Source organism: Mugil cephalus, chromosome 13 (assembly GCF_022458985.1).
Source record: "Mugil cephalus isolate CIBA_MC_2020 chromosome 13, CIBA_Mcephalus_1.1, whole genome shotgun sequence".
NCBI classification, from domain to species: Eukaryota; Metazoa; Chordata; class Actinopteri; order Mugiliformes; family Mugilidae; genus Mugil; species Mugil cephalus.
The window spans coordinates 25,839,064-25,856,227 of NC_061782.1; the positions used below are offsets into that span (position 1 = coordinate 25,839,064).

At 38.1% G+C, this 17,164-nt stretch overlaps 1 protein-coding gene across 5 annotated transcripts in view; it reads left to right on the forward strand.

Annotated features, from left to right (window-relative positions):
* ltbp1 (latent transforming growth factor beta binding protein 1) overlaps positions 1 to 17,164 on the forward strand; it is a 115,211-nt gene that overhangs the window by 58,785 nt on the left and 39,262 nt on the right. For 4 of the 5 annotated variants that reach the window (XM_047602733.1, XM_047602730.1, XM_047602729.1 and 1 more), the window contains exons 9-12: positions 127 to 186; positions 6,971 to 7,093; positions 12,981 to 13,148; positions 16,310 to 16,483. In XM_047602733.1, coding sequence (XP_047458689.1) covers positions 127 to 186; positions 6,971 to 7,093; positions 12,981 to 13,148; positions 16,310 to 16,483 — 525 coding nt within the window. The remainder of the gene's footprint in view (positions 1 to 126; positions 187 to 6,970; positions 7,094 to 12,980; positions 13,149 to 16,309; positions 16,484 to 17,164) is intronic. The other variant, XM_047602732.1, reaches the window with a different exon arrangement.

Consider the following 17,164-nt stretch of genomic DNA (forward strand, 5'->3'; position numbering starts at 1 on the left):
TGAGTTTATGATTCTTTAAACAATAATGGTGTCTGAATGTCAGTACTGTGTGTCCACATGTAAATTAAATGACTAACATGTCTGTTCCTTTCTTTTTCTTTTGTTTTCCACTTTCCCTCTCATAAGCTATCTCTCTAATAGATTGTCCTCAGGGTTACAAAAAAATCAACAGTTCTCATTGTCAAGGTAAGAGATTTGCCTTTGTTTTCAGGCATCATTACAGCTTCATAGGTGGAAGTGTTGCTGTGTCACTCCTATATGACTTATCTTAACTGACTGCAATGAAACATGGCACCAACAAGCATGATGTCCCAGACAATGAAGGTTGAAACACGCACAATAATGTACAGAGTCATGGTTCCCACATGGAATAACCTATGGACCCATGTTTGTGGTTTATGTGAACATTTCTTTTGTAACTGCGTGTAAATGTCATACATATTCTTTTATTAATCTTTAAAACTGTAGCAGACTGTTCATTCAGGTGGCCAGAGGGGAAGAACTCTGTTCGAAGTGTGTTAACGTAGAACTGCAAAGCTAAGATTGCCCAAGTTCCCTTTATTAGTGCTGACATTGTCAGACACTATAGCAATATAGTATATATATCCACCAAAATCTCCAGATCAAGCTATTTAAACAGCTGTGTCGCTGTTCAGATGAACAGGAACATTGCTACTTATCAAAGAGGTCGCCTAAGACAGAAGTGCAGATGCTAAAGGAGATTTGAATACCTAGTTCAGCACAGATGGTATTCCCATTATAACATGAAATTAGAATAGTCCATAGTAAACTCTTGAAGTGTTTAGCTGTGGGATGTATGGCATTCAACATGAATGCAGTCTGCTACCAGATGTGTGTGTGCTAGACTTAGCTATGCCTCAGGAGGTGCTGCGTTTGACTATAATCCATTCTTCCGTTTTCCCTGATTTATTATTACTGTTTTCATTCCGCCATCTTCAGCCATCTTTAATGACATGTTTACACTGTATGTGAGTCTGATTAGAGTGAGACATGTTTGTTTCGGATATATCTGCATTAAAAAAAAAACATCAACACATTTGAATAGAGCAGAGTCATAAGATGATCTTAGTACCTAGCATAGTGATACAACTTCACTATTGTCATATGTGACAGTTCTAGGTCATTCAGGTAATGGTAGTCCAAAAGGCATTTAAAAGGGCATCAGGACTTTTTGGGTTACAATGGGGTTTTAAAGTAAAATAAAAATAAAAACTGTAACCAAAAAAATTGCAGAATTAGCATTAAGAAAAAATCTCCAACTCCAGTTTGGCCTCCCCAGCACTTCCACTGGTTCAAGTCAGACAAAAACAACCATTAACACACGCGTTTTCACAACACATCCATGGGTCTCATACAAACAGGATCTGACGATGACAATTGAGATGGGCTAAAAATTGTCCTCCTCAGCAAGTGGAGTGACAAAACATCAACTGACAATGAAGCCAGTGTCTCAACGGTTATGTCCTGCACAAAATGAGTTTTAATTAGAGATCAACCAATATATCGACCGGCCTTCACATCGTGCAGATATTTGTGGGGGTTTTTTTGTTTGTTTTTTTTTGGTGGTATACACAGGTACGTTCGCTGATACATAAACAACCCCCCCTTGAGAAGTGCAAGCATTAATTAATACTCTCTTATGAAAGCACTGATATGTAAATCATCGAAAGGCGCGAAGACCAGTGTCAAAGAGACACACCCTGGAGAGTTTATAAACTAAAGCCTGCAAGGCCTATCACGAAGCGAGTTCAACTTATCCGGTTTTACTCCAATTTATCCAGCTGAACCTATCGAGAACAGTGACGATCTTGATAAGCGGGTTCCAAGGCAACAGACCAATCACAATCATGAGGCTGATCCACAGGCAAAAAGGAGCAAACACTGATTCTCCTAAAATATGAAGAAGAAAAAGTAAATCTCGTTCGAAATCTCGAAAAGTCAAACATCGTGGCTGCATTGAAGAGATGCCATAAGGCATGGTAGGCAAGGATTCCAGATTGCATAAATGCGTATATTACACATCAATGGCTCAATTAGATTTAATGAAGCTATGAATCCCAATCACTGCGCTGTATAGATGAATCGCGAGTATGACAATTAGTGTCATTCCCCCGGATGAAACCCCTCTGGAGTAAAAAGAACATGGGAGCAGATAAAAACCAAGCACAAAAACATCATTTCATCTGGGGAGTTGGATTTATTAATTCTATAATGTTACATGGGCTTCAATAGCCAGAAGCTGATGCCACAATTACATCATATCAATACATCAAGTTGTTGGCCTGAAAGAAATTATCCTGATTCTGAACTGTGTTTGAGCTGAGCGGGGACAAATGGCTAAAATATCCTCTTCTTTGTATGATTATCTCCTGGAAGATGCGTTCACGCCGTAACGCTCTTCTTGCAAACTGGGCTCCAATCTCAATCGGGTCTTCAGTGAAAGGGTGCGTGATTCTTTCCCGAACAGCTGATTGGCCGGTGGGTGGAGCCTTTTATGAGATTCAGATAAATCCTGAAAGTCATCCTGACCCGAAGGAGGATAGCCGTTCAGAGTAAGTTACCATGGTAACGTGGCTCGATAAGAATGAATCTAGCTTCGTGATACCGGAAACCCAGGGTTAACCCTGAAGTTACCTCGCTAAACCCGTAATCCTGCTTCGTGATACAGGCCTCTGTTCTCCCTCAGTTAAGTTTTTCGTTATCCTTCAGTTGTAATTCGATTCTGATTCAGTTATCTTCTCTCTTAGTTCTTGCTCACATCTTTTTAGAGTCCAGCTCTCTCTTGACTCTCTCTTCTTAGTTCATTTCTGTCTTTGTGATACTTTTTACTTTTAACAAAAGGAGAGACAAAGGACATAATGATGTCTCTCAGGCAGGGTTGCCTGTCTATATTGACCTTCAAATCTTTATCTTTTCTTTTTACCTGTTTATTTTTTATGCATAAAAGCCTTAAATATTCTTTGACTTCAGTAAATGTTTATGTTTTTGGTTAAATTGAGATATTTAACATTTTTTATCATTATGTCATGTAGTAGATGGAGAAAAGGCAGTATCAGCTCCAAATATTGGCTCAGAAAAATCAGCAGCACATATCTGCCAGTGACCACTGTTGATGTAAGAAAAATAGATATCGCCCTAAAAATCCAAATCAGTCGATTTCTAGTTTTAAAGTTAGGTAAACTCAAGAGTCTATGCATTTGAACTAGGAATGGTCCGATCCAATCCACTGGATCAGTATCGAGTTTGATCCAGGCAAAAATGACTGGATCGGGTATGTGATTTTTTTATCACGACCCGTCTGATCCGATCTATAAGCCCAAACTATCTCATATATCCTCAACTTCACTTTGCGCCACATGCCGTAACACTGTTGTCGAGTTGTCCCATGGTTGCCATGTGCCTATGTTTTTGTCACATGAACAGAAGCCTGCAGGGCTGCAGTCATGTCTGCCATGTGGAATTATTTTACACTAATGGAGAATAAAAGTCAAGCAGCTGATTGCAACGTTTGTAAAGCGAGTGTCTCAAGGGGTTGTTCTGTTTTTGTTTTGGTGCAGCAAATCAGGTGTATAGCCTACAGGTTTTTTTTGTTCTTATTGTGTGTCGTAAGAAGCCATGTGTAACTTCTACCTACATTACTCTAGTGGAGATGGTATTATTTTATTTTAATTCATAAAATGATTTATCGCAGCTTTGCAGTGTCATTGATGTATAATGCGACTTTTCTGTTTATACACTGAAATTATTTACCAAATGCACCAAGTTGCACTTTTACTTTATTTCAAACATTAGAATGGGGCAGCTGGTGGGAAATGCTTAACAAACTCCCCTTTTCTCTAAAGAAAAACAGTGCAAAAATATGACTTTTTCTTTTAATTAGCCTTAACGGATAACCACGTTTAAAGTTTCGGCTTTAATAATTAGAGTAGAACAGTAAAGAAAAAGTTGTTGTTGTTTAGTCCATTTAGCTTTTAAGCTTCCATACACCATCGTCGAGGGCCCTCAGCAACTCAAGTGCAGATATTCCCTTCTTGGTCAAGCAGTCAGCGAGCTGCTCCTTGTTTGCTGACCACATGATCTCCTGAACAGTCCCAGAATTGATGAGTACTTTGATACTACTGATCTCGAGTTGGAGTCTTTTCTCTGTGACTGATTTGGTCGATTTGAAAGCATCAAAAAGAGTTATTGACTGTTCCACACACAATAGTCAAATTGTTGTATGTAAAGTGTACCTGTGGTGACCTCTGCGTAGAGTGTAGCTAAGAAGAGTGTTGACACCATCTCCAAGTGCCAAAGTGCCAAAGTGCTGAAGTGCTTCGAACAACTCTCCTAATCCTCTTTGACTGCCAGCATATAGGCGCGAATCTTCCATCCTCTCCCATAAGCATCATTAGGTGCCACCTTTAGGGCCTCCATCTGGAAGATTTCCCATGGATGAATCACTGAAAACCACAGGCTTTAGGGAGTGTGAGGGAAACCTCAAAGTCACCTCCTCTGACTCCAGTTTTCAGATCACTTTGTTTGCACAATGAAGTGTCTGAAGAGTAACGTGCTTAGTACTGGACGCCAGGATGGATATGTCACACATTGTGTCAGATCTGCTTTGTCTTGCCACCCACAATATTTGACCACTCTTTGACTTAAGTGTATTGTATTCAGTGTCTGTTAGGGAGGCCTCTGGCTGTGTGGCTCTGGTGGGGTCCACAGGAATGGGTTGGAGATTTCTTATGTAAGATAGTACTTTATTGATCCACATTGGGGAAATTCGTATCATTCCTTGTATCATCAACCCCAACATGGGTTTGCAACACTGCCTGTGGTTGCCAGGCTACACAAAGTGACAGGCAGGTCACTTTGGTCCTCCTCCCAGCAACCTTTTTTTTTTTTTTTTGAAAAAAGGTAATATATATTAAGAAAACCTGACACTGTGGCACTGAATCACATGTTGCAACAAAGCATTAACTGAAAAATACAGTTAACTCTCCACATACTCACAGCAAGAAGTAATTCATGAATCCACACAAAGGAGACGAGATCAATTGCCGTCAGTCTTCAGTGTCAAGTCCGTCCAGCCCGGGCTTGTCTCAAATTGTTCAGAGAGGTGGAGTCATAGTTGTGCACATGTCCGAAGGATCGTACCTTGAAAAAAGTTCTAAATTCCTAATGATGGTCTCTGATCAGAGTGTTCTCACTGAAGGAATTTGACTTTCTAAAAGTTAACACATTTCACAGTAGAGTGACAGTGGGAGCCGGGACAATAAGTAACTAATTAATTTAATGAATATAATAATATCAACAACAACAAAAGACTTGACTGGAGGGCCATGAGAAGAAGTACAAGAAGGATCCGAGCTTCTCTGGAAGCTGATTCAGTAGACTGACTAGCTCTAGCTCCACTCCCATAGTGAACGTTACAGAACTTTTATTCCGTATTCTATCCAGCTGTATAACAGCTCATCTTTTGTATCAACTAAGCTACTATAATCAGTTAATTTCCCTTGTGAATTGTTACACTGTCTAAGTCTAGGTCTAAAACAACAACAATAAAAGTAATAACAATATTTTTGTGTGTCGTCTGAAATAATTGATTTGAGGTGATTTGATTTCACCAGTATACTATGCAACATTTGACATAATGTGTCTTGACTGCATTTAAATTTTGTGCTAAGCAGCAGATACTTAATTAACATTGTTAACTTGTTATTTTGGCCCATGTCAAGATATCAAAGTTCCTTCATCAGTAGTTTTGGCTTTTGTTGTTCCATCTGTAAGGATGGAATGTATCTTTATAAAACATGTAACTGGCTTAAAACCATCTTGAATTGTGTAATTTAGCTAAATGGTCTATACTTATAAAGGGCGTGTCTACGCTAGAAGGCAGTCATAGTGCTTTACAGTGTTTTCAGTCACATAATCATGCACCAAAGGTATAAGCTGCCATGCAAAGGACTCACTTACTGGGAACTTGAGGTTATGTGCCTTTCATGTTCACTCCTGCTAGCCGTACGTTGGCCAGGGATTGAATGGCCCAACCCTGTGATTAGTGGACAACTCACTCCACCCCTTGAGCCTCAAACACCCATGGAAGTGAAAAACTAAGGTGTCAGAGTTTGCTTGTGGTTGTCTCCCTGAAACCATGGAGGGCAGGAAAGAAGGCAGGTTTTGCACAATAGGCTTAAGTGGGATATTAGAAGGACGTGTGCCCCTATTCGACTAAGCATCTTGTAGTCTGGGACTAACACTTTTCCAAAGCTCTAGACTTATAATTATGTGTCCACTATTATGTTTAGAGGGGAAATTTGAGTTAAGGGGCATATATATTATATATTGTGACATCTCACAATGAAATCAGAGTATTGAAATAAATCAGTTTAATTAAATGTAACTTCTAATACATTTATTTGGAGGTATTGAATGCAAAGGTTTTACTACAACATATTTAGACCTTTGATAAGGTACACAGTCCTATGGAACCTGCATGTAGGCCTGAGAAATCCACTGTGGTACATGTCTCAGATTTGATCTGTTTAGCTAGTAATACTTATTTGTGTTAATGATACTGAACGTCCAGTCTGACACTTGTCCAATATTGTCCTTCGCAGGATTCCTTTGAAAAAGTGGTTAGTCATGTCAAATGACATATGACATCAGATCAAATCTGAGATTTGAAAACGGTGACTACAACATACATCCATGGGGTTGTTATTTGTTGATGTAGTATTTGTTTTTATTAGGGAGAGCCCCAGGATTCCTGGACAGAAATATTAAAGATACTGTTTTAAGAAAAACATGAAATGGTACTACAGAATGAGGAAACACTTCCAAGTGCCTACAGTGCCTCCTATTTCACAACTCTAAGAAAGAAATGAAATTTCTGTGCTCCCATCCTGCAATGTGAAGAAATGCTTCCCTAAATCCCTGGACTCATTATGTTTTAATTGATTCACAGATATGGATGAGTGCCAGCTGCAGGGTGTGTGCCAAAATGGAAACTGTCTGAATACTGTGGGCAGCTACAGGTGTATGTGTAAACCTGGATATGTCCCTGACTCTACACTCACCACATGCATACGTAAGTCCTACAGTGACACAATTTTCTCATCACTTTCTTATTTATTATCAACATCCAGTGTTTCAGTGACACACTGACCAGAAATGCTATGATTGCATGACATTTGCCTACAGGTCACTGACATACAGATGTGTGCATTCAAAGTTTTCCATGGGAAATATACATTTAATTATTTTAATAATGTGTGTGTAGGTTTGGGGATATTAATAGTATATTAAAAAAGTGCATGAAAGCACAGGGTTTTAAGCTTCAAATGAGAATTTTTTCCTGGTTCTCTTTCATCTTCTGGCTAATGGAAGTGAAATGTCCATTTATAACTACCTCTGAGTATTTCAAGGGCTCAGCAGAGAAGATTTTAATTGAAAATTCAGTATTGTAACAGCTACTGATGATATGGCTGATGATCTTATGTGACAATTTGAGGATATAAGATGCATCATGGGCAGGTTGGAGAATTGTTCATCAAGGTAGGAGTGGACAACTGCAGGCCATGAAGGACCATGAAGTTCTGAAGTTATTAACTCTATAGCTATATGAATATTTGTTACTGACCAATACCAAGCCCACCAATTGTTGGTACAAAGTACATAAGAGCTCTGAGTCCACGATTGTGCCTGAGTACTGATAGAATGTTCTTGTTTAGTGATACTTTTGTATCATTCCTTTCTCTGTGTCTGTGCCGTGTCTGTGGTATTGAGGATTGAAATTCTTTTGTGTCACTTTCTGATGTGACTATTTTTTTCCATGGGCTTATTATAGCCAGCTTTGACTGACTGTGCTGCAGCAAGTCATAAACACGTCTCAGTTAACCCACATCATCATCACATTGACATTACCTATCTGACTTGAGACTGAAACACAATATTTGTTGCTGTACGACTGATAAAAGTTTTTTAAAGGTCATTGTGCAGTACACTTGTGTAGTTTGGAGTTCTGTTTAACTGTTCCCTTCACTTTCAGGCACTAACCTCTTCAGACACATTTACCATAAGTAAAGACATTATAGATAAAGGACACACACAGAAAGCTGCTAGATAAGATTGTGAGCAGACAGGTTCACCCAGTACACATCCAACATACCAACCAGGTATACCAACATACCAAGTTAAAGAACACACTTTACACCGATCAGGCATAACACTATGATCACCTTCCTAGTATTGTGTAGCTCTCTGTTGTGCCTCCAAAAGTGTTCGTGACTCATCCGAGACAGAATGTTGTTAGTGAGGGTCTGTGAGTCCTATGGGGTGAAGGGAGGGGCCTCTGTGGATCATCCCAATGTTAAATATGGTTTAACCCAACATCAATATCCCTTCCCCCAAAACAGGTTTTGTGACTAGTCTAGCCATCACAAAAGTGTTAAGTACACCAAAAGACGTCTCACTCTGCTTGCCTTAATGCCTGGATCTTTTGCATATCGATGTGTCAGTGTCATGAGTCGTGTACGTGAGGACTGAATTGAATTGAACTGAACTGAACTGAACTGAACTGAAATGAATTGAATTGAATTGAATTGAATTGAATTGAATGTTCACGTACATGAGTCGTGTACATGGGAATAACAATTTTCTCTTCAGAGTGTATGCTACGTTTACAAAATTATCACTGCTTTACCCAACAAACTTCAATAAAATTTTAAGTTGGATAATTAAATATTTTAAGGTTTGCTTTTGAGTTTGCTCAACTCTGAATTCGAATGTTTGTCCACTCAAAGGTAAGTTGTACTAATGTATAATTTTACAATGTAATAACTCTATTATTACACAGAGAACCCACTTTAATTTGGTTATGTTAGTATAGCAGAATAATTCAACAGGAATTTAAAATTGCTCAATGCAATAGTTAATAATGTCACTCGACTTTATAGTTTAGAACCAATAACTTCAAATGTAAAATATAAATAACATGTGAATAATTACAAATGCAACATATACATTCAAAACATTTGTTTTATTTAAACTGAAGCTGCATCAAATCCCTTCCAACAGGTGCAAGTAAATGCAAACTAATTAGACCCGATTGTCCCAGTAATGGCCAATGTCAGTTTGAGCTACATTTTATACTTGTAAACTTTGAGATTGAGTAATCTAACCCAAGATAAAAAATCAAACATGAGTCATGTATACAAGACCATACAGAACAAGTATGATACACAACTATGAATCTAATAAAGCTGTTAACAAGGTTACTGAGCGCCATAACTTCCAGTCTCAAAATAAGCAAATGATTTTGTAACACTGCTCAATAATAATAGTGAAAATATTCTGAACATATCGTACATTTAAACCAATCTTGTGTATGTTTTTAGGTGACTAAATCATAACAGGTTATTGCTTTTTTACTGTGACAGCTTTTCTGTCCATACTTATTTGCTGTAGCTGATACACTGACTGTGGTAAGTACCTCAACCTCACTGCAAAGGGGTCCAAACTTCCTGTAATAACTGCCTTGTTCAGAGCATACAGATGCCCTAAGTCTCAAGCACTGATGCATAATGATGAAAAACACAAGCAAACCATGATTCTGCCACTCACCATGTTGTTTCTTGGCAAAGATTGTGTCTCATCAAACTACAGAAACAATTTCTTCATAGTCTTACAGTCCTTTGAGCAGTTTATCAAACTCCATTTCTACAGACAAACCCTGCAGTGGATGTTGGTTTCTTCAGAGTTCCTGTGTTTAGGGCTACACTGTTTAAGAGCTGCTTGCTTAAGGCAGCTGCTTGCTGTCAAGTGTTTGAAATTGGATTCAGTGCTTATTTTGCAACTGAAAAATCACAACACCTGCCAACACTCACAACACCAACAAACACGCTGCAAGAAGTGCAAAGTCAAAACAACTCTGATTCAAAAAACGAAGCTAACTGAGTAGGTGGATTTAATGCTAACCATGACGCATTATGTGTGGTCCACCACCAAAGGAATGAGGTCAAATGCGTCCCATACCACCTCCAGATATTACCACAGGCCCAGTTCATACCTTGCACTAACATCTGTTCTGGGGAATCAGATCACAAATGACCAGCATCACTATTGACAAAGTACAGATGTGAACACACCCAGAATGTGTTGAGGACGTATTTTAGTGATCCAATCTTTGATCATATTTGGAGGCTAAGTTGCATTTGTCCACACTATAGGACAGCTGCTCTACAAGGATGCCAAAGCAGGTGGAGCTCTCCTGGTAGCTGGCTGCAATATAAAGCCAAGTACAGTGGGTGAGAGAGCTCATCACACTGCACCTTGAAAACACGCACAAATGGACAAAACACACATACATTTTAAAAATAATATCATCCATTTGACATCAGGTGCCCTGCAAATACACACAACACAACTGCAAACAGAAATATGTTGCCAGGGACTAGTTGCACTTGTTATTCAAAGCGATATGACTTTTGACATTATTGATGTTTGTTGTTGGTGAGGGGATATGAGCAGGAAAGGAAATGAACATAAGTTGGTTTTCTGCTTAGTACTGTTATTTTAACGACCCGATTCTTAATAAGCATTTTTCTAACTGGCTGCCACTTCAAATAATTAGCCTCTGTATGCCACAAATCCATTTAGTTTGACAAAACTGTCAAACTGTCATGATAAATATTTTAAAGTGCTGACATAAAGATCTGAGGATCTTAATAGTTTCACCTTGATATGGAACTTTGCTGGTGATATGTTGATATGAAATAAATAAATACCTAAATACATGACATAAATGCTATTTATTTATTTATCCATTTATTTATCTATTGTTGTATGCACTTCAGCACGCACAACGAAATCGCCCCTGACCCATAGATACTTGGAGGAAGTGGTACATTGCTCGACCGTGTCTGCCTACTACACGGTGGATCGCCCAGTGTCTGAGATTAAATGCTTTTGTCGGTGTACGACGCACAGCCTCAGCCTCCTGGTTTGAACTTGCCTCCTTTGGCTCCCATAGACATAATAAAAGAGTAGATGCCACATTGACTGCTACCAGTCCACGACCTGACGAGTCATCTTGGATCGGTCATCAGCTCCATTAACTTACCTGTTTAACAGGAATTATTGTGACCAGAACTCACAGGTTTCTCAAATGATTTCCTGCAGTTTTCTTTGCTGGAAATGTCAGATATGTAACTACATACACACATAAAGAGACAACACAAAGATATTTGAAATATGTAAAATACATCTGTAACATTAAGTTATTTGCACCAATATACAATATATACAATAATATAGAATACATATACACATACAGTGTTATCTGTCACAAACTGGAAATATATTTATAATAATATGCAATATATATTCTATCTATAGCCTAGCTTTCTTATTTTATCTTATCTAATTAATCTTATTTATTTTGTGTAACTTAATAATCTTATCTAACCTATCTTACCTATTTTCTGGTGAAAGGATTTGAGCCCAATGAACCATTGAAAGAGGACAGTTTTGAATAGCATATTTCTTTTACTACCATTCTGAAATGAAAGAGAGGTGAGTTTGGTGATGTGGTAAAGGCTTTTTTAAGGAGCATGGACACAACCAATGACAAGTTTTGAATGATGATTATCAATGGAACAGTGTCTCCTCAATGTGTTCCGTGAGCAAAAAAAAAAAACACAAAAAAAAAAGGCTCCTCGGTGCCTTGGAGCTAAAATGTTGTCAGAGGACAGAGGACATGTCCACTGCAGACAGAGACACAGTGTCATCCTGTACCACCATGTTGCCTGAACCATCAAATGGTGGAAGATGGACTGGACTGGACTGGAACTGTATAACAGATGGATTACTGTTCCATTGCCTTTGTAGGGAAAAAAACATGCTAGCCATGAGTGAACAAATTATTACAGTACAGTTTAGACCGGTCCAAGATGGCAGCGAGGTTTCTCACGCTGGAGTAGTCAGTGCTGTGTCTACTCTTTATTATGTCAATGACTGCGACATCCACTCTTTATTACCTGTCTATATTAGCTCCCGCCTGCTGTTGCGGCACCATTTCAACGCAAACTACCTGGCTGGCCGAGAAAAGCAAGGCATGTTCAGTCAGTCTGCGCATTGTCGATCAGTCAATAGGAGAACATTCAGCCAGTGTGGACAGCTACCTCATCTGAATAAAATTTTGTTGTCCATGCTGAAGTATGTAAATCAATATATATATATATGAATAGATAAATAAATAAATAAATAGCATTTATGACATATTTAGGTATTTATTTAGTTATTCATTTATTTTTTATTGTGTCAGAATTGGTCCCCCATACAGAATAAGCATCACCATGTACAACTATGCCCAATGTTTTGAAATGGTATTATTTGTTGGAAAAATAGGTCTAGTATTTAACCAGTAATTGAAATGATTTACTACAGCTGAAGTTTAGACAATAAGGAAATGTTGAACTCGATACTCTTGGAGGTGATCTTTTGTGGCTGTTCCACTCAGAATAGTTTCCAGCTGGCATTTATTTATGAAGATGTTTAATTATGCCATAAGACCTGGAAAACATAAACTAAGCCAAACTCCCCTGCATGCTTTCATCTGAGCCAGCAGATTTCTATAGTGCATGAAGCAATGGCATGAAAATGTAGATTTTTCTTTCAACATATCTTTGCTTTTTTGTCTTTAAATGTGTTCTGTGTTTAGCTTCAATTGTTTAGATATAGTTATTTGTGCAACCACAACATGTGGAAGCCCAAATTCTCACTGTGAAAGTATTTTTTTAAGCACTCACATGTTGTATGTAGACTGTATTTGTGGCAAAAGTGAAGGGAGCTCTGGTGAAGGGGAACTCTTTATTTCTCGACTCTGTCCTCTCTTTCTTTCATGTATGTGTCTCCTACACTTTGGTGCACAACTTCCTGCACCTCCCTCCTCTTTGTCCTCCTGCGCTCCTCTTCAGCCAACACGCCTGCCATCCAAGAAGAGAAAGGGGCTTGCTTCCGTTTGGTCAGCTCAGGGAAGCAGTGTTTGCACCCAGTATCTGCCCAGCTGAGCAAACAGCTCTGCTGCTGCAGTGTGGGCAAAGCCTGGGGCCCTCATTGTGACAAATGCCCCCCTCCAGGAACAGGTAAGGCCCCAACCACTTCAGACATTTATCCTAATACAATAAGGCCCAAACCTTTCTGTTCACTCGTATGAAGCAAACATCATACCGAATACTATCCAACAGTCTTGCAGTTTAGTTTGATTTTGCTTTGGTAAGCAAGGTCACTTATCGTCGCTGTCCAACGAAAAACACGTATCTCCACTTTTGATGTTTTTGGCTTTCTATAGTATAGAACATGTCTGCATTCTACCCTAGCAACTGACACGTTCAGTATCTATATGACCGATGGAACAATGCTTTAAGACGCAATCTATTTAAATCATCTCTCCATTGAATGTCAGAAATGTCAGTCAAAAAGTATGTATCAAAAGCAGGTATGAAAAAAAGAAATTTGGAGATTCGTGTTTTTCGGACAGCAACGTTATATAGCTGCCTCTGTGAACTTTGGTACGATGATGCCTTCATATGCAAGATTATATGAAACCATTGAGGACAGAATGGCAGATCTTGTACGGTTTGCAGCTGTTTAGTACAAGAAGCAACTTAACCCTAAGATTACATGTTTGAACCTGTGTCCCGTATGTTTATTCTGCTACTTGCTGTCTGCATGGGTTTCACAGCTTGGCTGAGTAGTTGCTTTTAGAGTTGCTCTTAGACTACATTAGCAAAACCCTTTTGCAGTTGCTTAGATCACATCCACTTCAACCATTCTGCTTTATTGTATTTCCCATACATGACAGTATGTTAGTAGACTCTAGAAATTACTGGGAGCACTTGCAGTTAGTAGCATGTCCTTACTGTGCATATAGATGTGTCAAAGCTGTGGAATTGTCACCATAAACAGCAGATTTCAAAATCTATTATGCTGGGAAATACAGAGATTGACCTGGTGATGATGGCCTTAATCAGTATTAAGTGATTTGGCAAGGGTTTGACCGAAACAAATGTTCATTAATTTGTATAAGTCCCACATTATATGTTGTATGCCCAACTCTAATTGAATAAACACCAAATTTCACATGGTAACATGAGTCTAGGGTTACTTTGATTTATGAATACTTTTTGTTATTGTGAATGACAGCTCTGACCAATGCTTTTAAAACAGTATTGAGTTTTTTCGACTTCATCCTGGTGAAAACAAGCCTGACCTTCTATTACAGGAGGGTATTTCATCCCTCTCAGAACCTAATCTTGGCACACATTCTGGGAAGCTTCTTTGTGTATCACCAACTGTTCTGTTTTGCCAGTTTCCAGAGCTGTCTTGCACCTGCATTATGTGGTTCAGATTGTAGTTTTGTCGCGTTACTACCAAACTCACTACACAGAGAAGATGAGTGATGTCTGAAGGGAAATTTTGTTTTTGATTTGCCAATATACTTTTGTCAAAGCATGATTCTTCCAATACACATTTAAACTTCTTGGACAGTTGTGCTAGAAAGCATACCTTTAGTCAAACCAAACATTTCAGCATACATCTTAAGCAAAGACAAAATTCACAGTAAAAAATTATGTGCTTGCTCAACGCAAATTTTTGTAACAATTTGCATGAATATTTTTAAGTTATTACAACTTATAGTTGTAGTAGCTAGTATTGGGTACATGCCACAAGATTTTCTAGTTAGGCCAACCAAATTACTTTAGTACAAGCAAAATGATTTGCCTTGTCCTCTACAAGCTGATTTAGGTAATGATGAATAAAATAATAATAATACATTGGTTTTAGTAAGCGCTTTATCATGACTGCTCTACTTCCTGAGCTTCTGTCACCCCTGGTGGTTTTTTATCAGAGAAAGCAACTTATTTCTTTTTCGTTTCATTCTACTCAAAAAAGTTGAAGCAAATTGTTACCTTGTTTTTTTGTTGTTTTGTTTTGTTAATTATTAAATTACTCCTTCTGAATATTCTAACTTATTTCTTTTTCGTTTCATTCTACTCAAAAAAGTTGAAGCAAATTGTTACCTTGTTTTTTTGTTGTTTTGTTTTGTTACTTATTTCAGTCAGATTGCCAATTGAATACGCCTTTGATTTAAGGCAGAAATATCTGTTGAAAATTCATGTATTATTGAGTTAAGACTACTCTGTTTATTTTCATTCAGACCAATGTGTTAAATTAAGTTATCAACTCATTATAATGCATACAGATAACAAACTTACTTTTGTGCAGAAAAAGGTCTAGATTTTGATACTTAGTAACCCCATGAATCATTTTTTAGAATGTATGACCTGTGCCTTTAAGAAAGACTTGTATGGCAAGAGCGTGGCCTCAGTTGTCCTCAGTTGTGATTGTTGAGTGTTTAGTGCCTTCTCTGACTAAACCTCAGGAATAGTCTTGGTCATCATTAATTGGCACTTTCACCGTAACTGCTTTCAGTCTTGGCCGGTAAAATAGGCACAGGCTGTTACTGACCAGTATAAACACCAAAATATGCATGACATACTTTATGTTCAAAGAGTTCTTTGATGGATGTTATAGCTGGATGTTATATGGACTATATGGGATAGCGGCTAACTGTGGATTGCTGCAGCAATGGTGCTGAAACTAGACCTTGACTTTAGCTAAACTCACTGGTATTATGGCTACAGTCGTAGTATTTATTGTAGATGACAGGTTTCTGATGAAAGTGAAAATCAAGAGGTACATCATCAGCATATAGGGTGATTTTATATTAGGAAAACCCACTTGTTGTCCACTTTCCACTATATGTTAAATATGGATTTGTAATACTTGTGCATATTTGTGTTTAAAGTGTTTAAACTTGATAAGTCACACATTTCTTCACTACTCAAGTCATATTAGGCTTCCATTTTATATACTGGTGTAAGAGTAGAGAGGTAGAAGAGATGCAAGACTTTCGAAAAATGGAACCCAACCTTTGTATATCTTTGTAGGTTAACCGGAAAAGTCTGGTGGGACTGGCACATGTTTCCTCTTAGATAGTAGTTTCAAATTATGGTTCTCTTGAGATTTTGTCCTAGGCCTTAATATTTGTATTTTCCTTTATATTTATATATTTATTAGCTCAAATGAGCATTTACATGTAGTGTCTAGTGTATCCACCCTAATCTGAATCTGTGACTAACAGAAAGTATAAAATCCTCTATAAATTATGTAACATTATTCTCTAGGCAATATAAACAAGTCATTTGTATGGTAACTATGTGTGCTTTGTGTTATAATGTAGCTAAATTCAAAGAAATCTGTCCTGGTGGAATGGGATACACTGTTCTACCAAATCCCCCTGTCAACAAGCCAGTGACCGCTTACCAGGAACCTACAGTCCTGTTAACCCCGCAACCCCTGCCAGCACTAGAGAGACCAGTGGAGGCTTTTGGGACACCAGAGGAGATAATACCAGGTGAGTCTTACATATTATACCAGAGGGATCAATAATCAGAGTTGACAAGGAACACGAAAACAACACCATGTACAAGAAGTGGTGAAAACTCAGTTAACATAAAAAAGATATAGGATATAGCTTTTTAATTATCAATTTAAATAATGCATGCTATTCTATGTCATTCTGAGCAGTTTTTTCCTAAACCTCTGTGCCTTGAAAATGCAGAACACACAAAATAGCCTGTGTCATTTGTTCTTGGGACCAATGAAAGGCAGTTCTTTTGTTCTATTTTGTTTTCTTTACACAGCTGTAAGTGAGACTATCGTCTTCACCTGTAGCTATGATGGTATTTTGTTATTGTTATTAGCAAATTAAACTGAAGATATGGTGTTCACCCAGTTTGAATCAACAACAATAGCGTTTTACTGACTACCAGCTTGCTTGAGTTGGGACCAAAATAATTTTATGCCAAATACCACTAAATTCTTTGTAATTTGCTTCTATGTTACAAGATTGATTTCTGGGTTCTGCTCAAAGTTTCTTCCTGTTTAAAGGGAGCTTTTCTTTGCCACTGTCACCCTCAAGCTGCGCAAGGTTTTGTATTGTTATTGACACTATATAAATAAAATTGAATTGAATTGCAATATGCAGCTAATGTAGATGGCTTATTACATTTGCATCAGGTTAGTACTATTAACA